Source organism: Chiloscyllium punctatum, chromosome 4, assembly GCF_047496795.1.
Source record: "Chiloscyllium punctatum isolate Juve2018m chromosome 4, sChiPun1.3, whole genome shotgun sequence".
NCBI classification, from domain to species: domain Eukaryota; kingdom Metazoa; phylum Chordata; class Chondrichthyes; order Orectolobiformes; family Hemiscylliidae; genus Chiloscyllium; species Chiloscyllium punctatum.
The window spans coordinates 93,863,115-93,888,786 of record NC_092742.1 but is presented as its reverse complement, the minus strand read 5'-3'; the positions used below and the strand labels follow the sequence as shown (position 1 = coordinate 93,888,786).

The 25,672-nt window shown below is 40.7% G+C and overlaps 1 protein-coding gene and 1 pseudogene across 2 annotated transcripts; one reads left to right on the top strand and one right to left on the bottom strand.

Annotated features, from left to right (window-relative positions):
• Window positions 1-127: 127 nt before the first annotated feature.
• LOC140476549 (abscission/NoCut checkpoint regulator-like) lies at window positions 128-25,428 on the bottom strand. 2 transcript variants are annotated; one of them, XM_072569329.1, is made up of 11 exons: window positions 25,242-25,428; window positions 15,184-15,305; window positions 14,344-14,397; window positions 12,558-12,706; window positions 9,160-9,305; window positions 7,835-7,943; window positions 5,412-5,618; window positions 3,667-3,746; window positions 2,446-2,538; window positions 1,525-1,658; window positions 128-1,192 (listed from the first exon to the last, which is right to left on the bottom strand). In XM_072569329.1, the coding sequence occupies exons 1-11, from the start codon at window positions 25,293-25,295 to the stop codon at window positions 1,120-1,122; spliced, it is 1,221 nt and encodes a 406-aa protein (XP_072425430.1). In that variant the 5' UTR covers window positions 25,296-25,428; the 3' UTR covers window positions 128-1,119. The 2 variants fall into 2 exon arrangements, with proteins under 2 accessions (XP_072425430.1, XP_072425429.1); XM_072569328.1 differs by having other exon boundaries at window positions 1,525-1,665; window positions 2,447-2,538.
• On the top strand, window positions 16,933-17,600 carry LOC140475893 (large ribosomal subunit protein eL33-like; annotated as a pseudogene).
• Window positions 25,429-25,672: the final 244 nt, after the last annotated feature.

The window sequence follows — 25,672 nt, the reverse complement described above, 5'->3', positions numbered from 1 at the left end:
CTGTCATGCGAGCTGTGACCTTATAAATCCTTAGGAGGTAGCGTCATTTAGTTAACAGTCCAATTTTCAATAGACATTGGTACATGCACTCCTAGCATTACATAAATCTGGAAACAGAGATCACAGCTTTTTCTCTTAAAATGTTGTTTTATTGTGAATCTTTGCTCGTCAGTACTTAAATACACAAATATGTTATCAGATTTGGAATTAGTAGATTGCCTCCTAAACAGCTCTAGAGCTCTCTGTATTCAGGAGATGAGTTCAGTAAAGGTGACATGTAACTTATTTAAGTTGTGTGACCAAGACGGATTGGCCACTTACTGAAGGTCATTACATCAACAGCTGGAGTTATTCAAAAGCATAAGTAGGAACCAAACATATTCATGTGAACAGAATGGAAATGAAAACAGAGGGACAGGGTCAGATTGTACAAGACTCATTTGCACATTTCTCCCAATAGTTGGTCATGAAATTGGTATTCATGGAAAAGGCGAACAAACGACCCACAGCATGGTGATGACTGAGGATTAAAAATCTTTGTAGCTTTCAAAAAAAGAGAAATGTGGTTGTAATCTATTTCCATTAAGAAAATATCAGTCTGTTACAAATGACTGCTGAGGGAGGGCAAACATTATTTTCAATGGTGTGTACATATTTAAATTTGTCAAGTTATAGTACAATTTTATTCTGTTAACCAACATTGATTTCAGTGAGCTCCAATATAAACCTCTGCTTGTGTCCTTTTATCTCTAATTAATATATTCAAAATTGGATTCAGGATTTTAAGCTGAGCGTCGTTTAATCTATCAATGCACAACATTTCCAAATGAAAACAGGTCCCACGATAAAGTGTTGCCGTGGACATGCGTAAAAAATCCACAAAAAATTGTTATGGTGCGGCAGACTTCCAGGGACACTGCAAAAAATAAGACAACGTTGGATGCTTCTCAGTCAGGAGCTGGCTGCTGCAAATCAATATGTATGGCATCATTAGTATGGGGCAATTTCTGTCACACTTGTTCCTGCTCAGTGTTAACTGAACTAGATGTGAAAATCTAGATTATAAAACTTCCTTAGTGTCAGATGGTGGGAGATTTCACAAGGATGTTGATGTGGATGTTATTTCTTCTTGTTTGGTGGACGGTACTTGGATGTTCTGTGTTCTTTTCTTTCAAATTTATCATGACCCTCCCTGTGGAGATAAATTGACGCAATAATTGTTTGAAAGTTACCTTATTATCAAGAAAGATCGCAAATAAGTGAAATAAATTGCGTATAAGCAGAATATCTCAGTTTAGTATGCTAAAAAGGCTCATGTCAAATGACTCAGTACTTTTCAATGACTAGAATTGGCCTCTATCTTGATTTTATGTTGCGTGGTTAAATTCCAGCAACCATTATGACAAGTTCTAAATGAATGATGATAAAACTACTTTGCTTCTTCAATTGTAGTGACAAGTAGTAGGCAGTTTCAACATGTCATTCTGGAACAGTAAGTGAGGTGTAGCACACAATCATTCTTACCTGAAACATCTCTGGCAGTAGAGGTCTCCATCGCAGTCACGACAACGGATCACAGCATCACTATTGCAGATGCAGCACCAAGGTAGTTCCTCATCACTGTCTGTTGCCTCAGCAGTTGGCACTGTGGGTGTCGACTGCAACGGAGAGAGAGATACAAAGTCAGAAGTACTTTTAGCAAACAGCCTGTATTTATATGTCAGCTTTATCAAAGTAAAGCATTCAAAGGTGCCTTATTGGAGTGGGATGAAAAATAAAATGGTATCAAATCACACAAGGGAAATGAGATGTAAATTTTAAAGAGGGCCTGAGAGGGTGGAAAGGGGAGAGAGAAAGAATAGGACTTAATACAAGCTTTGGACATAAGCAGCTGAACGTATGGCTGTCAAATAGTGGAGCGATTAAAATCAAGGATACATCAGAAGGCAGAATTGGACAAGCACAGACATCTCAAAGGGTCATAGAATAGGAGGTGATTATGGAGATGGGAGGGCTAAAAGTGGGTTTAGGAACAATTGGTTGCAGTAGTTGAGAGAGATGGACAACAGGCATGTTGGGAAGTCCAGTTGGTAAGAATAATTTGTTAAGAAGGAACTAGCTTGTCTCTAAAACTTCTGTTTCTTAGACTCGCCCTGTATCCAAACAGATATTGCCAACTGATGACAAGACTGAGGCAGTTCTGTGCAGTTGACACATGGCATTGCTTTAAGGCGGTTTCCTGTGGCAAACTCATTTCATTTAACATCATTCCTGCCTGTCTGAAGTTTTTTTTCACACCTATATTACTAATTTAACCTTAGCTGAAAAGGCATCAGAAGCATCAAAAGGAACACTGAATTAGTGCGAAATCTGGTCAAACAGATGAGCAACATTAGTAATAGAGATGAACATATATTTACTTTGATTTCCATTTATGTACATTACCTTCTTCCCAGCCGGTGTGGCCTGAGCTGGCTTAGGTTGCTCTAGAGGGATGTTATAACCACTTGCTTTATCCAGGGCAATTTCTTCATTAACCTAGAAGCATAAGGAATGCATTCAGTGTACAGAAAACATTATTTTAACAGGAACTGATCATTTATTGGCAGCTTATCGGAAATCATTGATGAACAAATGTACCTGTTCTAACAGTGCTTTTGAAACCTAACAATGATTCTGCTGTTCAAATTTTTTTTTTATTTCAAAAATATACTTTATTCATAAAATACTTTGATGATCTATACAATTGGACATGCCATACATATGTAAACATTCCATTTGTTTGCATACCGAAACAAAGTAATCATTCCTATTTACAGGTCTGTACGATTACATTTTTAGCTGAGGTGTCAGCAGAGCCCAAATGACGGCGTGGGCTCCCTGTTCTTCTTAGGCAGGCAGATGTTACATGGTGGTCTTTCCCCACCGTGACTTGGCAGCAGCTGCCCCAAGGTTCAGCGCGTTCCTCAACACGTAATCCTCGACCTTGGAATGTGCCAGTCTGCAACACTCAGTCGGGGTCAACTCCTTCAGCTGGAAGATCAACAGGTTTCGGACCGCCCACAGAGCATCCTTCACTGAGTTGATGATCCTCCAGGCGCAGTTGATGTTTGTCTCAGTGTGCGTCCCAGGGAACAGACCATAAAGCACGGAGTCCCGCATCACGGCGCTGCTCGGGACGAACCTTGACAAACACCACTGCATTCCTCTCCAAACTTCCTCTGCATAGGCACATTCCAGAAGGAGGTGTGTGACAGTCTCGTCCCCACCGCAGCCACTTCGAGGGCAGCGTGTAGTGCGGCAGAAAGTCTGGGCGTGCATGAAGGATCTCACAGGCAGAGCCCTTCTCACCACCAGCCAAGCCATGTCTTGGTGCTTGTTGGAAAGTTTCTGCTGTTCAAATGTTTCAAATAAAAAAAACACTTGGGGAGATTAGCTTGCAGTGGAAGAGGTCAAGCACTGAAAATGAGGGATGTGCAAGATATCTTTAAGGAGAAGGTTACTGAATTGCTAGAGGAGCAAGGAGACCACAACTGCATTTGGAAACAAAGAGAAGAATTTTAAAATCTTGCCTGGCTCCTGTATCTTTCATTCCTCACTTAAACTGAGTCCTTCTGCAGGTTTAAAGACACACAAAAAATTACCTCAAAACACTGCAAATCAGACCTGTTTCAGAATTCGCTGGGTAAGCAGCTCTTCATTTTCTTCATCACTGTCCAGCTCAGCATTTTTCCAGTCATCCACAGCTATGATGACAGAAAGTAGAAACCATCCATGAGTCTGCAATCCATTTACAAGTCTTTTATCATTGCCCTTGTGTATTTGCAGAAATGTACATTGGCAGTGACGGTATCACACTCACTAACCCAGCAGTATAGTCTCAATTCTGGATCACTCAATTCATTGCTGACAAAATTTCACTGTTCAGTGAATGTCACTTTTACCACAGCTTCTGTACACTGAACTAATATGTGGTGCACAAAAATCATATGAATTCTGCTTTTAAATTTCCACTTCTCCACTGCATCCCTATGGCAATATCCTGACTAATCAGAATCTACCTGACTGGTCTCAGGATTAAGAGTGACAGGTAACTTGCTGTATCTCCAAGCCAACGATGGCCTGACCAATCAGCACCCTCTTCTCATACAACATAAAAAGATGCTCCTTTTTCAAGTCAGTTTCTTGCGTCCCAGTTCTAATCAATGCCAGATGAAATGCTTCAACCTCTTGCCTCCTTTTAGCAATACTTCAGTTTCTTACAATGAGGCAATTAGTTGTAGGCCCCAATACAAATATGAATACCTGCAAAATAAGTCCTCAGACCAGCTAAATGTGGTATATTGCACTCAAGTTCTATTGTTTTAAATCCCTCTGACTATGATCCCTCCAATGCACAGTAACATTAAGTCTTAAGCCACTATACCCATGATATTCTGGCAATCCAGAAGGCCAAGTTCAGGGAACGTTGGGTGTGATCACTGCAGACTTAGTGCCTCAACAATGATTATGTCACACCATTCTCAGTACCTGGAGGAAGGTGCATCCTCACCTATGTTATACTGCTCCGCACATTATGGTAAAGGGCAGTATTTCCCAATAAGCTGAATTAAGTGTAAGATGAGCAGAATGAATGAGTGATATTCAGCTCCCACCTGGAGCAGTAGAAATGTGAGGTAGTCTGGCTCTCTCAGCAGATACTACTGCAATCCACCAGCTGACCATGAAACGTGAAGACCCTACACCTAAAGGAAAGGTCAATCCCCTTCACGTACATATTGAACTAAATACCTGAATGTATCACTGTCTCCAACCAGGACTGCATAATCAAAGCCTATTCAAAACTGTCATAAATTATGAACAGGTAAAATGGCTTTAGACATTAGATAATTGTATGTGATTTCATTTAGAAATTCAATACAAATTGAAAAAAAAATTACATTGTATGCTCCTAGGTATCTTCGTAACTTGAGCTTTGCAGTAAACCCAAGGTTAAGTTCTCAGTTGTTACTGGATTAGTTGAACTCAACTCTTGCAGATGAGAGCAATGGACAAGCAGCACCTAAAAACCATCAGATAACCTACAGAAAAGTGCACATTATATGATAGAATAACTAGTCAATAGAGTGTCTAAACAGACATGTTTCATAGGCTCTTGAACACTGTGGAAAATTGAACAGGGGAGAGGAAATACTTTGTTCCTGCACCTCCACATTTCACTGTGCTTCAGTCACTGGATACAAAAAAACCGCACCCTTCTGCCTTCCAAATACTTTGCAGCATTGCAGCAATCCCAAGAGAAAATCTGTTTCCACAGCCTCAGGGAGACAGAAACGGCATTGCCGGTACAATCACACGCAAAGAATAATTTTTTTGTTTTAGAAGCTCATCCAAACCCAATCTGCACTCACCAGCTTTGGGGTCTTCTCCTTTCAGTGTGGCCAGTCTCTGGGAGATCTTTGAAACTTGCTCCTTGTGCAAATTGTCCTGCTTCAGCTCCGCTGTTGCCTGGTCCAGCAGATTACTCTTCTCTTCCTCAAAGCTTTTGGTGTTATTGTCGGCGGCATTGTTGAAATTACGTGGATCAATTCCTTTATTCAGGTCATTCATCTCACCATCTATAATCAAACATAACTGTTGCTTACAGATTTAGGACAAGTGTGTTAGCCTGTGTAGAATCTGTGACTTTCAGCCAACACAGTTGCCACATAAGGTTCAAATATGGGCATGTGCGCACACTTCTGCTGCAATAGTCATTAAAGTCAAAAGGTACTATCCTCACTGAGCACTCAGGTAAGTGTCCTTTTTAGCAGGATTTAATAGGTCACCATCAGGATTTAATGAAGGTGGGGATACAATTGCAGCATCCAACCACAACCCACAGAGGGTTCAACACAGGTCAATATGGCTGTTTTAAACAGGTCATTCGACTGTCATACAACTCAATGGGAAAGTTGGTGACCAAAGGCAATTAAGGCATTTGTTTCATGTTTTTGTTAATGAATGACTATTGAGGTCAATGTTCACAATGCTGAGTGATGTAGACAAGGTTCACATTGTCCAAGCAAGATACTACATGAACAGAACTGTGTATGTGGAGTTTTTCTTACTAATGTTAAGGCACTACACTCCAATTCATTGTACTGTGACATGATGGGAATTGTGCAACCAATTGTGAACCCAATGCAGAGTGCCCTGAAATCAGACATGTAAGTGAAACTTAGTACCAATATACCCAGTGCACCTGCCCACAGGAAAAAGGCAGAAGCAGTTTACAGAAGAACCTCGATTATCCAGCATTCAATTATCCGAATGTCGGATTAGCCGGCAAGATCGCAAGGTTCCTTTAGCAAACAATGTTATCCGGTGTTCGATTATCCGGAATTCGATTAACCAAACTAAATACTGCTTGCCCGTGTCCTTTGGATAATCGAGGTTCCTCTGATTTGGGTCAACAGTTCAATCAACATAATAGGTCTGAAAGGATTTGCAGCATCGTTTGGTTTTTCTCCGTGATTACACAAACATTTTGATTCCCAGTGGCATCCTGCCTTAACATTTACTGAATGGTAAAGGAATCTCAGCACAGAAGTCCAGTTATGACAAATATTCAACTTTCTGCAGGGCAAGTTCTCGGTTACAAAGAATAGTTAGGAACAGCACACCTAAAACTTTGTGCCAATATGTCTCTCCTTATTGCACCACAATAGATTGAGAAATTGATCACAATAGATTGAGAAATTGATCACAAACACATGCGGGCAATGTATTCCCATTCCTTTGTTCATATTACCTGTGCAACATTGCACATGCCTTGTTTCACAATGGCCAATTAAAAGAATTACAGGAAATTAGAAGTTTTCCCATGTGAAAATATATTGCCTGGTTATGTATTGAGCTGTACAACCCAGAAGAGACTCAAGTTTTATTTCAGTCTGTGCCACTTAATTGATAAAAGAAAAAGGCAATAAATAGGACCCTGCAACTAGACATAATAATTCCTGTAGTCAGGATAATAACAAGAACTAACTAACTAGGCCTCCAGGTTCAAACAGCCACTCAACAACAGACACAGAAAATCACACAACAATGATGACTGCTGCTCACTGGTGCAAAATAGTTGCCATTCAGTATGAATAATGACCAGTGACTGCTAGCACCTGTGACATTGCTAGTTAGTATGCCAACACATTCAATAAGGGAATTAAATGATGAAAAATAATATCTGCCGGGAGAATTAGGACAGAATGGTGCATCAATTAACATGCAACAGCATGGAGCATTGGGAAAGAGGGTGGGGTGTAAAACTCCACTGTCCCAATTAAGAGAACTAGGTTGTTCTCCTTTGCATTCAACAAGAATAAACTGGCTCTTTCTTCATGCTTCTCTTAATTTCAGACAGGGAATATAGCAATCTGCCTTAGTCATATTCACAAGCAGAGATTATTAAGATTAATAAAGAATTTTTAAAAAAACTTGTACAAAGAAAGGATTCTTGAAATGAATTTGTGAAAGACTAGAGACACCAGTAAGCAACAGTTCAACAGTTCTATTCCTGGAAACCTCCCACCGACTATAGCCTGATTTTTCATTGTTTTCTCCCTCATTCACAACACCTTGCTGCCTATTAAACACTCCAAGGTAACCACTTCAAACACCCCCATGGCAGCATCTTTGGCAATCTTGAGTGCTCCCTGGTTAAAGAACTTTCTCCTGAATCCTCACTGGTTTTATGAGTGGCCATTTAATTGACGCCCTCAAACCTTTGGAATTCAAGAAACTCAAAAGAAAGGCACAGGAAAAGACTGAACAGAAGATTTTTCTTAAAACTTGCCTTCAAGACCAGTGCCGTACTTTTGATCTAAGGCTGCTTCTTCTGACATTTGTTTGAAGAGGTCATTGACTTGTTCCGTCTGAGTCCTAGTATCAGGACCCTGATAACTCTACAACAGTAAAAATAAACAAACAGACTTCAGCTTAACTTGCAACTGGAATTTGCAGACAGCTAAGAAAGTGAACTTGGGATATGGTAGGTAAAGCCTTCATCGCTGTGAAACTGGCCTCTATTTAGGCTGCTGGGATGAAAGCCTCATTATGAATTACAATTGAAGAACTTTGTGTGAAAATGAACATTCTTAACCCAGTCCTTGATGTACAACTGCTCAGTCAGCATTAACCTGATAATCTGGGTGGTTACATGAATAGGAAATGTTTAAAGGGACATGGACTAAATTCTGGCAAACAGGACTAGATTAATTTAGGATATCTGATCAGTATGGATGATCTGGACCAAAGGGTCTGTTTCAGTGCTGTTCAACTCTATTACAGTCCAAAGGATGCTTGGACTGGGAAACAGGCAAATACTGCAGAAGTTCAGGAGCTATGTCTGACCAATGAGAGTAAAGCTTCAGCACAAAATAGAATATATTACTAATAACAAAGGTAAACAGTTGAATGTCATACTAAGTTGTTTAAGAAAAGAATCTCTCTAAGCTTAAATAAAACCAAAATATTGTAATACTGGAAAACTAAGGAAAACAAAATGCTGAAGAAACTAGCATTTTAGCATTAACTCCTGTTTCTCTGCACAAATGCTGCCAGACCTGCTGAGTTTCTCCAGCATTTTCTATGTTTACCGCTCTAAGGTTTGACACAAGAAGCAAGGCTATACTTAGAGGTTGACAGAATCTGGAGATTTTGCCACCAGTAAGAAGTTCTGAAACCTACAAGAACTTGGCTTTGGACTCAACCCTTAACAGACTTGCTATTTACGAAGGACAAACTTGTCACATCCACGTTTAATCAAAACTAAGAAAACATTTGTTAAATTTTGCCTCAATTACTCAGGAAATTTAACAATTTAGAAAATTAAGTAATGTGATTTTTTTTAAGTTGAAGGAAATTCATTTTTCTGAACTAATCTTTATAACACTGAAGCAAAAACATTAACAATTCATAGCTTGCAATGCATTTTCCACTACTCCAATAAGCAAAACTTCAGAAAATGATCAAAGGCAATGGCATTTGTGGAAATTTCACAACGCTCACACAACTATATCACACTGTTTCCATTCGGTCTCCAGCAAAATTCATTCCAGACTCAAAGCAATTCTTGTTTGTAACTTTTTAGAACAGTGGAAGAAAAGACCAGGCCCTTACAGGTCTGGGTGCTTTTGAAGGCGGTGGCTGACCCTTTAACAGAGCTAATCTGTCCTCCATCTCTGCTGTGGAGAGTATAGGTCGCTGAGGGTCCTTCTTTAGTGCGGTCAATCGCATTTCAATCTCCTGCTGAGAAGGTATAGATTCTGCAACAAAAAGGAACATGTCATGGCATGGAAGGCAACGTGGAACCAGGGAGTGATTCAATCCATTCCCTATCTAAGGGTTGCAACATTTTTTGGCATTCTAAGTGAGGACCAGTCCAAATGGATCATCTGTAAGTTTTCATGTCATGATCATATTCAGTTTTGTTCCTCCTGATTGCTATTCTTGAATTTTGTGAAAATCGCAGCAAAGAAGAACATTTTTCCAGACACTGTCAGCAAAAATGTTCCAGCTTAAGGGTTGATTCAATTTGAATGAAGGGAATTTCAGGGTGATTTGTAAATGTTACAACAGTGACTATATTTTAAAACATTTCACTGTCTGTGCCAGTCCCGAGATGATGAGAGTCAGCTTCATCGCTTGCCAAAAGCACCAAACAAACTAGACATCAGAACTTTGCCACATGGAAGAAAGATGACAACCCAGGGAAATCTTCAGCCAGACGAAGAAAGTGACAGTAACTGTGTGGTTTTGAAATTAACTTGATGTAATTTTAATAAGGGTCTAATTGGAACAGTGTATTGTTATGGAGTTGGAGGCAGATAATAAGCAGTTAAGAGAAAGGGGGGGTCTTAGAGTTGTGATTAATTGTTGCTTAATGTTCAATTTCAGAGTTAAAAACATGAATTGATATTATTATCTTCAAATTTGGGAGTTCTCCATCACTCATATTTTAACAGATTACGAGGCGAGGGTGGGTGTTTGGTTTTCTGGGTGTTTGGTTTAATTAACAGCAGGCAACTTCAATTTGCCGATTGCTCCAAGGTCAACTTCCTTGAGCACATTGCAAATTCTCCCCTTTCAGAAAGGTATTATTGAGTTTGCTTCTACCCTCCACTCAAACATTGCAAATCAGGTTGCAACAACTTCTGTGACAAAAGCAAATTTCACCTTGGCACAAATTCTTCAGGGAATTACTTCACGTGTTCTGTCCAGTTACCCAGCTTTTTACCACTGGGAACAACCAATTCCAAAAAAAGATTGAATGTTCTAGATTTATTCACCGCTGTTGGGGATGGTACTTTCAGGAACTTTGTAATTATATATCTTGCAAAACCTTGAAGGATGACGAGATAGTTGCATTACACACTGAGGTGTTTTCTATTCTTCCAGACTACTAACTACTTTTCCCACGTGTTGGATGCTGTGATTGTTTCCCAGCAAACACAGCAGGTAAGCAACATTGCTGATTTGTCATGTAAAGGGCACAAATTGCGTCCCTTCACCGGTTCCCACAAGTTATCACTGGGGGAGTGTAAATGTAAGTCTCCAATTGGCCCAAGACAGTTTGGGGACACAGTGAAAGCAGAAATCAGGAACAGTGATACTCATGACTCACATGTTTTGAATTCATCACCTCTCGCTGCCATATCCAATTCAAACAAGAAAAATGGCTTGTATCATAAACCACAATGTCTCCTGCTCAATATGTAATGAGTTAGTCTGAAGAATAATCACTAATGTTACAGAATGCAAAATACTGGCTGGTCCGTACCCAGAAAAATTCTACAAATAGCAAGGATAAATGACAGGTGTTGTCGGTTAAATAATTTTTGTTAACCCATTTGCTCGAAAAATGACATATGCATAGGCCCATGTATGTTCAACCTAGAGGGAACAAGTTGCACAATTCTGCATTCTGGTTACAAAATCATCTATACCAATATAAATTACAAGTGACTGGGTACATTTCATTAGTAAATATTAAAAATACAGGCTTCCAGATTTGAGATGTGTCTGAACCTCAATCTAAAGATAAACATAATGTTCTCATGATCCTGTGAGACCATAGGTGATCTCTCCCATTACAGAGAAATGACTGGTGGTAGTTTAAGCAGAGGGTCATCACACCTCAGAGGTTAACAGTCCTTCAGTCCTCAGCCAGTGCAGGAATTGAACCCATGCTATTGGTGTTACTGTGCATCACAAACCAGCCATCCAACCAACTGAGCTAACCAATCAATTAATCCAGAATTGAGGAAAGCAATGTTAACCACAACACACTCAAAAATCCTCATATTTTAAACAGTGTATAATATTTTTCAGCCTCCAATCTGTAACACCTCAGGCAATGCAACTCTTTCAGTAGTACATATTGGCCTGGACTGTTCTCAGACCTAGGCAAGACTACTTACCAGACTCAACTAAAAGTTCAATAAAGACCAAAAGACATAGGAGCAGAAATTAAGCCATTCAGCCCATCGAGTCTGCTTCTCCATTCAATCATGGGGAATAAGTTTCTCAACCCCATTCTCCCACTTTCTCCCTGTAACCCTTGATCCCCTTGATACTCAAGAACCTATCTTATCTCAGTCTTAAATATACTCAATAACCTGGCTTCCACAGCCTTCTATGACAATGAATTCCATAGATTCATCACACTCTGGCTGAAGAACTTTTTCTTCATCTCTGTTCTAAAAGGTCTTTACTCTAAGACTGTGCTCTCAGGTCCTAGTCTCTCCAATCCAATAGAAACATCTTTCCAATATCTACTCTATCCAGGCCATTTACTATTCTGTATGTTTCAATTAGATGCCCCTTCATCCTTCTAAACTCCATTGACTATAAATCCAGAGTCCTCAAATGTTCCTCATATGTTAAGCTTTTCATTTCTGGGACCATTCTCGTGAACCTCCTCTGAACACGCTTCAGAGCCAGTACATCCTTCCTGAGATATGGGGCCCAAAACTCTGCATAATATGCCAAATGTGATCTGACCAGAGCCTTATACAGCCTTAGAAGTATATCCCTGCTTTTATATTCAAGTCCTCTCAAAATAAATGTTATCATTGCATTTGCCTTCCTAACTACTGACTCAACCTGCAAGTTTACCTTTAGAGAATCCTGGAATAGAACTCCCAAGTCTCTTTGCACTTCAGACTTCGAATTTTCTCCCCATTTAGAAAATAGTCCATGCCTCTGTTCTTTCTATCAAAGTGCATGATCTCACACTTTCCCACATTGTGTTCCATCTTGGAGCACTGTCCAAATCTTTCTGCAACCTCCCCGCCTCCTCAATGCTACCTGTCCCTCCACCTATCCAGAATGTCCTCAGCTCTTTCATACAGATCCTTAATGTATAAAGTGAAAAGTTACGATCCCAATACTGACCCTTGTGGAACACCACTTGTCACTAGTTGCCACCCAGAGAAGGACCCTTTTATCCCCACTCCCTGCTTCCTTGACTTCTGTTGTATGTAGTGAAATTGTTCTGATTAAAAATGATCACTCACTCAGTTTGGTTTCTTCCTTTAACTTCTCCAGTCGCTCAGCAATGGCTCGGTCCTCTTTTGATAGACCTAGATACTTCGTGCTTGGTGTGTGACTACCTGCTTTGTTGGCTGCTGTTTGTTCCTGTTTTGCCTCCAGAGCAGCTACTCGCCTAGATTAGAGACCCAGAAGAAAGCGTTATAGGGGCTACATCAGTATATTGATTGCATTGGGAAGCACATCAATAGCAGTTTCCGTTCATACATTCCTGCATTTTCAAAAGGCGAGTTTTATTTGTGGAAGCTGTTAACAGTCGTTCTGAGAATGCACACACGTGGCTTGTGTGGAGAGGATTGCAATTGTTACTGAGGTCCCACAGAGTGGAAGATGCTCATGTAAAGAAATACTTTTACTTCCTCTCAGGTATTTTTATAGTTATTTGTAGTTATCTAACCCACAGTTATTTGTCTTTGGGCAGTATTCTTGACATTATACACATTAAATTGAGTATCTCCACTGCAACTCTATTCAGGCAACTCCAAGTAAACCATTTTGTAAGGAGACAAAATTTGTTACAGTGTCTGCAATTTAGGGCAGCATGGTGGCCAGTGGTTCGTGCTGCTGCCTCACAGGGACCCAGGCTCAATTCCAGTCCTAGTAAGACACCACGGAGTTTGCAAATTCTCCCCATCTCTGTGTGAGTTTCCTCTGGGTGCTCCAGTTTCCTCACACAATCTAAAGATGTGCAGGTTAGGTGGATTGGCCATGCTAAATTGCCCACAGCGTCCAGAGACACGTAAGTTAGGTGGATTAACCAAAGGACATGCAGGGTTACAGGGACTTTTTTTTTCTGAGGGGAGACGGGGGAGCAGGGGAAGGAGGGGAAAGTGAGGATCTGGATGGGATGCTCCTCAGAGAGTCGCTGTGGACTTGTTGGGCCAAATACTCTCTTTCCACACTGTAGGGATTCTATGAATTTGTAATCCTCTCTGAAAAGAAATTAAAAATGGAAGTGGTGAGACTAGCACTGGGTATGTTAATCTCCTTCTGCTCATATCTCAAAAGTAATCAGATGAAAGTGACTGGACAAAACTGCTCCGTTTCTCCAAAGACATTGTTCAAAAAATGAAACAACTGTGCAGCACTGGAATTGACTGTTTCCCAAAGAAAATTTACCACTTGGGCAGTAGCATAAGGAGCATTACATGAAGCACAAGAGGAACTGAGAGCGAGAGCAAGAGCGTGAGATTCTGAGCCTTTGTTCATCACTCTTTCATTCATTCCAACTTCTATCCAAGACAAAGTGTGTCCAATGGCAGGCAGGGATAGACACAGACACAGACACACACACACACACACACACACAGAGTGAAACACATACAAAAAGCGACACAAATCAACATTAGCATTGTATCACTTTAAACACAGGAGGGACAGACAGACAAATGCAGGACAAAGTCTACATGTTAAACTCAGGAAAACTTTAAAATTTTGGCATTCACATGTTGCTGAGTTCCAACCCTCATCAGTTTCCAATTCCATTTAAAAATCTTAGACAGGGATTTAGATTAAAAAGTGGGTAACAGGAGGTACAGATCAGCCAGAAGATAACTAAGCAGTGGATATATATTAAATCACGTATAACTGCTCCTTCAATCAGCAAACCATTCAGTTTTCCCTTTCAGATGTACCTAATTTCGTTTCTATCAAGGTTGTTCAGTTCAAGTTCCACAATGATGGTGATGGAACTTATAACTTGACAGTAACAAATACAATTTGCCAGTATAGAATTGTCAATCAACTACTCACTTTTTGTAATTCTCTGGTGGAGACCATTTTGCAGCATTATCCTGTTTCCCAGATCTGTGAAAGAATAAACAAATATTTTCTTCAAAGATTCTACTTTCTCACTGCTCCATTTTTGCATCTTCATATCTTATGTACTACTGCTGAGACCAAAGGGTGAAATCACAGAACAAAGCTAACCTTCTGTGCCTGCCAAGCAATGTCTCCCCTTTCACTGCATAAAGACATGATTGGAACATACTGAAGCATCAATCAGAAACACAGCTAGCCTGATTATAACGGGTACCAACATAAGCCAGCAACAATATATTCACATAGTCATGCTGCCGTTATGTAAAATCCACCATTTATCATTCATTAGCAACTATTTGGATAGTTGGGTGATTGAGACAAAATTGTAACTTAAGTATCGACAATCTAAGCTACATTATTTCATTTCTTGTTCTGTCCTGTCTGTGCTAAACAGGAAAGAGATAGGAGGTAATTAGCTCAACTTTATCTTCCAGCACACCAACATACATAAATACAAAATACTGTGGATGTTGGAAATCTGAAACAAACACAGAGTGCTGGAGAACTCAGCAGGTCTGGCAGCATCTGTGGAGAGAGAATAGAGTTAATGGTTCAAGTCCAAAATGACTCTTCTTCAGATATTTACACAACTTATTTCTCAGTTCTCGCTTTGTGTCTCACTATTCTGCTGTGTCACCATTAGGTTGTGCTCTGGTGTCACCATGAATGAGAATAGTTGATTAACTTCCTTTATTGTTCAGGTTTTATATTGTTATGGAGAGATGTGGCTCATGCTACTACACACGTATGATCTCAGTAACTCGTGAATACCTTGTGAGGGTTCCATGGCACTGCCTGCAGACTTTTTGCTGTGTATTCCCACAACGAGGGACCAAGGTGGTATAGCTGAGACATGATGAACAATATGCATGGCCGCAGTTCTTGCACCCAAGCTGCCAAGATTTAAAAAGAAAAATACATTAGATAATTCAATAGGACCTCATTTAGAGGGATGGTATCAGATAACTGGAACATTGCAAATATTATGTCCTCATTCTGGAAAGGTGCTAGGATAAACCCAGCAACAGCAGCCAGTCAGTTTAACCCTGGTGGAGGCAAAAGTTTCAGAAATACTAATAATTAATTAACAAGATTAATAGTCACTTAGACAAATGCGGATCAAAGAAAGCCAGAACAGAATTATTCTTTGAAGAGGTGACAAGTAGGTTAGACCAGGGAAACCCAGTGGATGTGGTCTATCTAGACTTCTAAAAGGCCTTTGATAAGGTGCCACACGGGAGGCTGCTGAGCAAAGTGAGGGCCCATGGTGTTCGAGGTGAGCTGCTGGGATGGATTGAGGATTGGCTGTCTGACAGAAGGCAGAGAGTTGGGATAAAAGGTTCTTTTTCAGAATGGCAGCCGGTGACGAGCGTGTCCCGCAGGGTTCAGTGTTGGGGCCACAGCTGTTCGCATTATATATTAATGATCTGGATAAAGGGACTGGGGGCATTCTAGCGAAGTTTGCCGATGATACGAAGATAGGTGGACAGGCAGGTAGTACTGAGGAAGTGGGGAGGCTGCGGAAGGATCTAGACAGTTTGGGAGAGTGGTCCAGGAAATGGCTGATGGAATTCAACGTGAACAAATGCGAGGTCTTGCACTTTGGAAAAAAGAATAAAAGCACAGACTACTTTCTAAACGGTGAGAAAATTCGTAAAGCCAAAGTACAAAGGGATCTGGGAGTGCTAGTCGAGGATTCTCTAAAGGTCAACATGCAGGTTGAGTCTGTGATTAAGAAAGCGAATGCGATGTTGTCACTTATCTCAAGAGGGTTGGAATATAAAAGCACAGTTGTGCTACTGAGACTTTATAAAGCTCTGGTTAGGCCCCATTTGGAGTACTGTGTCCAGTTTTGGTCCCCACACCTCAGGAAGGACATACTGGCACTGGAACGTGTCCAGCGGAGATTCACACGGATGATCCCTGGAATGGTAGGTCTAACATATGAGGAACGGCTGAGGATCTTGGGATTGTATTCATTGGAGTTTAGAAGATTAAGGGGAGACTTAATAGAGATGTACAAGATAATACATGGCTTGGAAAGGGTGGACGCTAGGAAATTGTTTCCGTTAGGTGAGGAGACTAGGACCCGTGGACACAGCCTTAGAATTAGAGGGGGTAAATTCAGAACAGAAATGCGGAGACATTTCTTCAGCCAGAGAGTGGTGGGCCTGTGGAATTCATTGCCACGGAGTGCAGTGGAGGCCGGGACGCTAAATGTCTTCAAGGCAGAGATTGATAGATTCTTGTTGTCTCGGGGAATTAAGGGCTACGGGGAGAATGCGGGTAAGTGGAGTTGAAGTGCCCAGCAGCCATGATTGAATGGCGGAGTGGACTCGATGGGCCGAATGGCCTTACTTCCACTCCTATGTCTTATGGTCTTATGGTCTTAATTTGATTGAGTTTTCCAATGACAGAATAGAGAGGTCTGATGATAAAAATGTGGCCAATGTGTATATGGAACTTCCAAACAGACTGGCTATTTGGCCAGGCAATCCAGCTGCCCAGAGCGCTCTTTCAATGCCAGCTAGCTTGTGGTGCAAAGCTGTGTTTACAGGTTATAAACGAGGCCTTCAAACTCAGAGAAGGCTCGCTATCCCACTCAAGATTCGAAGTGTTTATTGCCAATATGAAATAGAATTTGCCTGGATAGGAGCTGTGCTTATGTCTACAAAGACAAGAATAACACTGTGAATCCTAATGGCTAACCAAACAAGGTGTTAGTTTAGATTAGATTACATTACAGTGTGGAAACAGGCCCTTCGGCCCAACAAGTCCACACCGAAAGTTGCCGAAGCGCAACCCACCCATACCCCTACATTTACCCTTTACCTAACACTATGGGCAATTTAGCATGGCCAATTCACCTAACCTGCATATCTTTGGACTGTGGGAGGAAACCAGAGCACCCGGAGGAAACCCACGCAGACACGGGGAGAACGTGCAAACTCCACACAGTCAGTTGAGGCAGGAATTGAACCCGGGTCTCTGGCGCTGTGAGACAGCAGTGCTAACCACTGTGCCGCCCAAGTTGAGGTAAAGTGACACATTCTGACTGAAATAGTGGCATGGCGTGTACAAAGTTCAGCAGTAACTTGCTCTCTAAAGCTATTAGGCACAGGATTTATGCGATGTTGTATCTATCAAGCATCTTAAGCACAGCTGTACATAAATTGACAATAAAGTAGCAAAATGGTTGATTTTAAATAAAACAGGCTGCACAACAAAGTTGAAGGCACAATGGCAGCAAAGATACAAAATATGGAAAACTACAGGAAAGAGCAGTGGTGAATGGTTGATTTTCAAACCTGGGGAAGGTGGTTTGTGGGGGGGCGGGGTGGTGGTGTAGGGAGGGTGATGGGGCGGATCATTCTTTGAGCTGTAATATTTACATGTATTTTAATTTACATTTCAAAATGAATGGACTTGTAAGCATTATGACCCATTAACAGGTTGGTTGAATGGGTGGGCAAGTGGCAGGTGAAATTTAACACAAATTGTAATGGGATATTTTAATCAATGACAAAGATAGGCACTATCGTAAGTGTATAGTTATATTTAAAAATTGAATAAGCAAAGCTGTAGTAGATTGATTTCAACGTCAGCTCATCCAACTTGAACCTAAAAAAAATGGAACAGGATGTTTTCTTAATGGTGGAAAGCTAGAAACAATGAAGGTCAAAGAGTCTTCAATGTCAAGGTACTCATAATAAAAATATCACTGCTCCTCGGATGCTGCCTGAACTGCTGTGCTCTTCCAGCATCTGCAGTCATTGTTTTTACCTATAAAAATATCACAAGCCAGTACAGAAAACAACTTAAAGAAGTGAAGAGAATACTGGCGTTTATTAAGAGGGCAACAGAATACAAGGAAGTAGAAATCATATGGCAGCTGCACAAAGCTCTGGTCTGATCGTACCTGGAAAAGTGAGCAATTCTGTGCTCCACATCTTATATAGGATAAACTGGCCTCAAAAGGACTACAGTGTACATTTACTGGAAAGATATTACAACTGAGAGTTCAGCTAGAAGGACAGGTTAAATATCCTAGTGTTGTATTCCCTGGAATACAACAGGGAATACTGTTCCTCTTTTACTTAGAGGTGAAAGGAAGATTTGATCAAAACATTCAATTATTAAACAGAATAGATAGGTCCGACTGGAAGAAATGATTTCCTTTGGTTGGGAAATATAGCAGAAGATGTAATCTCAAACTTGAAAGCAGAAGTGGAAATTAGAAAACATTTCTTCACGCAAATGGTAATAAAGTTTGGAACACTTCTGCAATCAGTAAATCATTAATTTTGAACCAGAGTGTGATAGATTCTTGTTAGTCAAGGAAAATTAAGCAGCAGGGGTGTACATGGAGCTGGGAGAATTTTAAAGGCAGTTTTAAGCAGGGTAGGGAGGGAATACATTAGCTTAAGCCCTTGGCAACTAAAGACACGGCCCCAGTTATGGAGCAATTAAAATCAGTAATGCAGAAGAGGTAAGAATATGCATTGCATAAATATCAATGGAGTTGCAGAAAATTGAGCTGAGGTAAATGTAGGGTAAGACAACATTAGAGAGATGAAAGGAGCTGGATTTTTGACAAGTATGTTTAAATATTTTAATATACACCTTAAATAATTAAATACATATCCACTGCAGCCAGTGATAAGATGCCAGGTATAAGTGAAGCTTAGGATGGAAATTAAGCCCAGAATATTTTCCCAGTTCCACAAAACAAAGAGTGATGTTATTTGTGTTTTTAAAATTGGCTTACTGACAAAATTGTTCAGTCAGTGCGTTTTGGATAAACAGGTTGTTTTGATTAAAGTATGTGAGCTTGAACAGCAACTTCCAGCTCAATAATCAACCACAGTGCATTTCTGCAGTAATGAATCCTATCCTTAGTGACTGCTTCTCCCTAGATCTGATGGTGTTGTCGGCAATCAGTGCAAGGGACATTCCCAGCCCAGATGAGCTATAATGACCTACTTCTGCATTTGGACATTTGGCCCATCAAGTTTACTACATTATTCAGTGAGATTCAAGACTCGTTTGGTGTTTCTCAACTCCACTTTCTTGCTTTTTCCCCATACCTCTCGATTCCCTTACTAATTAAAAATAAAATCAGTCAGTCAGTCTCACTCAGCTAAAAATATAGTGAATGGACCAGCTTCTACAACCCTTCATGGTAAAGAATTCCAGAGATATACTACTCTCTAAGAGAAGAAGTCCTTTCTCATCTCTACCTTAACTAGACAATCCTTTACTGAGATTATAGCTCTTGTCCGACTCTCCCCAGAGGAAACAATCTCCCAGCAGCTATCCTGTCAAGCCGCCTTATACATTTTGATAAAGTCACCACATTTTTTTCCAAATTCAAATGAGTACAAGCCAAACATACTCAAACTCTTCCTCTTACGAAAACTCCTCCCTATGCTGGATCAATGTTGTTAACCATCTCTGGACTGTATCCAATTCTACTCTATCTTCCCTCTGAGGAAGGGACAAAGATTATTCACAGTATTCCAGGTGTGGACTGACTTCTATACTTATAGCAAGACTTTCTTATTTTGATACTCCAAAGGGACCCATACAGCACTGGGAGCTCAATGATGCAATGTCAACAAGCAATTGTCAACAAGTGGACCATCACACAACATTGGTTGAAATGTACATGAGAGATACCTAGACGGTGTATTATACTGTGTGCTAGGCCTGTTAGAGAATAAATGTGTTTCACAAATTACACATGTCCACCATACTGGTCCTGCTTGATATTAACACAGCAGCCAAGTAATTTGGGTGTATATGGGAACATGACAGCACTGACCTAGATGCTCCATCTTCTGTGTCACACTGTTGTTTCATCCAGGACAATACCAACTATTGTTACACTTATGTGGCATATGACCTAGCAGAGTGCCTTAACTTGCCTCGTCCTCAGATGGACACCGAACACTTCTTAGGTGGTTGACGATTTCAGTAGACAGAAGTGACTAGATGAACTAGCATCCACACCAATCAAATGCAAAAGAATACTGAAACAAATGTGCAAATAAGTTACCTACCGAGTCTTGACAGAAGACTGAAAGCTTGGGAGAAATAAAATTTCACCAATCTTAATAATAAATTTGTCACTCAATAGAATCTTTGCATATATGAAAGACAATTAGTGTAAAGAAGAAATCTGTCAAGTGCTGAGAAAAAGATTAAGCTCAGTACATTGTTACCTGCTTTATAGGTTTTCCTCCTCAAGGAAAAAAAGAACACCTTCAGGAAAGGTTGGCATTGTCACATACAAGTACAACATTGCAGAAGGGTAAATTGAAGCAGTTCTGGAGGTGCAAGAATACCTCAATACAACTGCATTGTAATGGGGTGAATGAGAAGGGAGGAAAGAATAGGGCAGGATGTTGGGGGAATACTAGATAGAGGAGAAAGTGAAAAGCAAAAGGGTCTTATTCTGCACTAATCTTTTGGTTTCTCAACAACTAAATATTACTGTGTCTGATCATCAGTTGTACCAGTACTTTTACAGTATTCCCGGATAGCTTAAAGCTATCAAAGCTGTATTACACTATGTATGTCAACACCTTCACTTGCCTACTGACAATTCCTCTTTCTGCAACTCTCGCTTCCAGTCAACCTTTTTTGAGTTAATGTCAGTATTCCAACAGTACAGAGCAGACAGTCCATACACTGGCTTTATTTTAAATCGGCATTGTGAAAAATTACAATATGTGGCAATGTTCTAGAGATAATTGAGGAAACAATTTATTTCAAGGTTACAGTTTAGAGTAATAGAGATGTACATCGGGGAAACAGACCTTTCGGTCCAACTTGTCCATGCCGACCAGATAACTCAACCGAAACTAATCCCACTGGCTAGCACAATAAAATTGTTTAAAGTTGAAAATTCACACATTTTTCTAGAAGAGGCCAGGCTTTTGTTATTGTCCCTCAAAATAAAGGTTGATTGACAATTAGAAAATTGTTTTGCTGTCTTCATTCCAATGTTTCTGGAGGTGTTTTGCCTTGCACACCCCCAATGAGGTCCTCAGACCAAAAGTCTTGGTTTGTAAACACAGATTAAAAAGAACCAGGTACGGATGCATTCATCAGGTTTTCAAAGACAGGGATTCAATTCACAGACTCAGGAAGACAAGAGGTTGTTTGTTTGAGGCAAGCTACATGATCCACCAATATCTTCTTTATGTTTAACAAAGATAATTTATACTGGAAGTGTAGAAACCTTCAGGCTGCAAAAACACAGATTGCTAACAGCAAGGGATGCTGGGTGCATTAGCCAAGTTAAACTCTGAAATCACAAAATTCACACACCAGACACAGTGCAAACAGCAGCCAGATGCTAGTGACATTAGCTTACTGTAAAAGGCAATATTTTCCTGGACAGACATGCCCGTAACAACTTATCCACCAAACAAAGGAGAGACCAAACAGAAGTCTGGTCCTGCTGGAAAAAGAAATGAACAATATCATACCATCCAAATGATTGATTCTGTTTCAAACTATTAAGCGTATCTCCCTGATTGGCTAGAACTATGGAAATTGCCCGGAAAAATAAATCTAAAAAGGTATAAAAACACAGAGTTCACCTGCAGACCTCTCTTGGAATCTTGAGGCTTTCCAAGGAGACCAGCTGACCATCCAGATAGAACAGAGAGCACAAGAGAAAGCAGGTTCACAGACCCAGAGACAGAGACACTATATACATTTACAAGAGACTTGGGAAGTATCGTAACCATAAGAGGCCAAATAGCATTAAAAATAGTGTGTTTAGTATTAAAGTTTATTGTAAATTTGTTCCTAATGAAGTTGGGAGAGTTTTGCACTGGCACTGGTTTGTGTTTGTATCGATTTGACTGCTTTGGTATTATGGGACACCTCGGCAAATTCAACCATAACGTTCTGGTTGGAGTCATCAGAGTTGTTTAAGGAGAAACTTGACAACTGAAGGTTATCATGATGATTGCTTTTCTATGGATTCCTGAAGTGAAGAAGCCTGATAATTTCAAACTGGCGATATTTCATTTAATGTTTTTTAACTAATCTGATGAGCATACAAAAAAAAAGGCATGAATTTCCAATTCAGTGTATAGACGGTTGTACTATTAGTTTGGATGAAGCTTTTGTATAGGCAGCCTTAAACAGCTCACAGCTTCAACTTGCATCACTCTGTCAGAGAATATTTATGACAACAAAAACAAATTGCTGCAAAAGCTCAGCAGGTCTGGCAGCATCTGTGGAGAGAAATGACAGTTAACATTTCAGGTCCAGCGACCCTTCCTCAGAGCTCGCGTACAAAGGAAAGTTTAGCGTTAAAGGGAAAGGCTGGATAGGTTGGGATTTTTAAAAAATCACCTGGAGCATAGGTATCTGAGGGGTGACCTTATAGAGGTCTACAAAACCATGGGAGGTGTAGATAAGGTAGATCGCCAACAGCCTTTCCCCTTGGCAGGGGAGTCTAAAACTAGAGGGCATAGGTTTAATGGGAGAAATACAAAAGCTTCCAGAGAGTGCCTAGAACGGGCTGTGAGAGATAGTGGTGGAAGTGAATACAATTTCATCATTTAAGAAACATTTGGACAGACATACGGATTTTATAGATGTGGAGGGAAATGGATGAGATGCAGGCAAATGGGACTAGTTTAAATGTGAAAACTAGGTGGCAAATACAAGTTGGGTCAAAGTGCCTCTTTCCATGCAGTAAACCTGACTCAACGAAAATACTAGATCAGATAAACAAACATTTAGCTTTTTTAAAGTTTTGATTTAGCCATGGAAAGTAGAAATTTACTTCCTCAGGTTCACCTGATGTGTTTTGGAGAACACCACAGCTGATCCTGATCCCAGTGAGATTCTATGAATCCCAGTCCCACCCACAGCTAATACCTACTCAGCTTAGACAAAGGGTCAGTTAGACTCAAAACATCAGCTCTTTTCTCTCCTTACAGATTATGCCAGACATGTTGAGATTTTCCATTTTCTCTTTTGGTTGCTAATCCCTACTCTTTTGGACTTTCTATCAGAGGTAACCAGAAAGGGAGAGGCTTATTCCCCTTTCAAAATCTCAGCTGCTGCACTAAAACAACAAACTGTATAGTTGAAGCATCCATTTTTTGGTTGGGTTCAGGACCAGACAAACAGTGCATTTAATAAATGAAGTATAATGTTCTTAAGTGTTACAGTTATCACCTTAATAAATACAGATTTAAACACCTCACAAGATTTAAGATTGTTCATCATATCAAGCAAATCAAGGACATTACTTTCTATTACTATGGACATTCTATTACAAAGGACATTACTATGATATATCTCTTGATCAGTATTCCTTCCCTTCTCCAGCCAGTCACCCAAGCCTTGAGAAATCCGCATGCAACGTTCAAACGGCAGGCCAGCTTTAGGGTAATCGATTCATCAAAACTGTTGGTTTTCACCTCTACGAAAATCCAACCCAACTGGAACTATGTTTTTGACAGCTCTAGCCTCAAGTATTCAAATAGCATATTAGTCTCAAACATCCCAAACTTAACCATGCCCATCTTGGCTGACATGCCCATCCACCTCCAATCCCAACGATTTACCCTAGCACTCAGAATTTTGAAACAGTTTATTTCCATTTGATCAAATTAAATAAGAACATGCATCATAATATTGCAGCATTTTCAGTCAGGATAAATCTGATTATTTTCCACAATATAAGTACCCTGTTAAATAAATATGGTCTAATTCACACAGCATCATAGAACAACCCTTCATCCCTTGATGTTGCACCAACATGTGACACCATTCTAGAGCCCAGCTAACCTACACTATTCCATTACCATCCATATGTTTATCCAATGACCATTTAAATGCCCTTAATGTTGATAGGTCCACTACTGTTGCAGGCAGTGCATTCCACACCTCTGACATCTGTCCTTTTTCTATCACCCTTCAATTTAAAGCTACATCCCCTTGTACTAGCCATCACCATCCAAGGAAAAAGGCTGTCACTGTCCACCCTAGCTAATCCTCTGATCATCTTGTACATCTCTATTAAGTCACCTCTTGACTTTCTCCTCTCTAAGGAAAACAGTCTCAAGTCCCTCATAAGACCTTCCCTCCATACCAGGTAACATCCTGGTAAATCTCCTCTGCAGGCAAAGGTAAGTACTGCAGATGCTGGAGATTAGAGCTAAGAGTGTGGTGCTGGAAAAGCACAGCTGGTCAGACAGCATCCAAGGAACAGGAAAATCAACGTTTCAGACAAAGCCCTTCATCAGAAGTGAGGCTGGGACCCTCAGGGGTGGACAGATAAATGGGAGGGGGAGGGGGCAAAGGTAGCTGTAAGTGCAATAGGTGGATGAAGGTAGCGATAAAGGTGATAGGTCAGAGGGGAGGGTGGAGCAGATAGTTGGGAAGGAAGATGGAATGGGTCATGTGGATGGTACTGAGCTGCAAGGTTGGAACTGGGGTAAGGTGGGGGGGAGGGGAAATGAGGAAAGTGGTGAAATCCACATTGATGCCATGGGGTTGGAGGGTTCCGAGATGGAAGATGAGGCGATCTTCCTCCATTCCTGATGAAGAGCTTTTGTCCAAAACGTCAAATTGCCTCTGCACCCTTTCCAATGATTCTAGGTCCTTCCTATAATGCAGCGACCAGAACTGCACGCAACACTCCTTGGAACTCTACCAACCAAAAAAGAACATCAACGACTTCGATGACAGATAGATGGAGAATGTTCACTGACTGGTGTGAATTGCTGCTGAGATATTGATGCAAAGTTTTACACAAACAGGCCCCCTGTTTTGGGAGAACACAAACTTGCCTCTTTCCTCAGGAGAGTGAATTTAGACGCACAACCATAGCATCTTCCAGCCATCCTCAGCCTGCTGGCTGTTAACCTCGCAAATATGAAAGGAAATAACCTAACTACTTTTACATTACACCGACTCCGACATTCCAACCCATCAATGCACTATTCCTTCACTCCCCATCTCCAGGACTCCCAACCGGAAACAATACTATTCCCCAATGCATGCCGGGTGCTGTAGTCCTTTATTTCCAGGAGAAGATCACAGTGTTCGTCAAACCGGAGCAGTGTGGACTACAGATCCCATCTCGCATCGCGCCCACTGCGACGGTAAACTGGACTACAATCCCAAGTGTCTGCCAGTGTGTGCCGTGATGCACGCAGGGAGTTGTAGTCTTTTCTGGGGTGAAATGCCAACTGGTATGAGCGGACAGTTGGAGACTCGG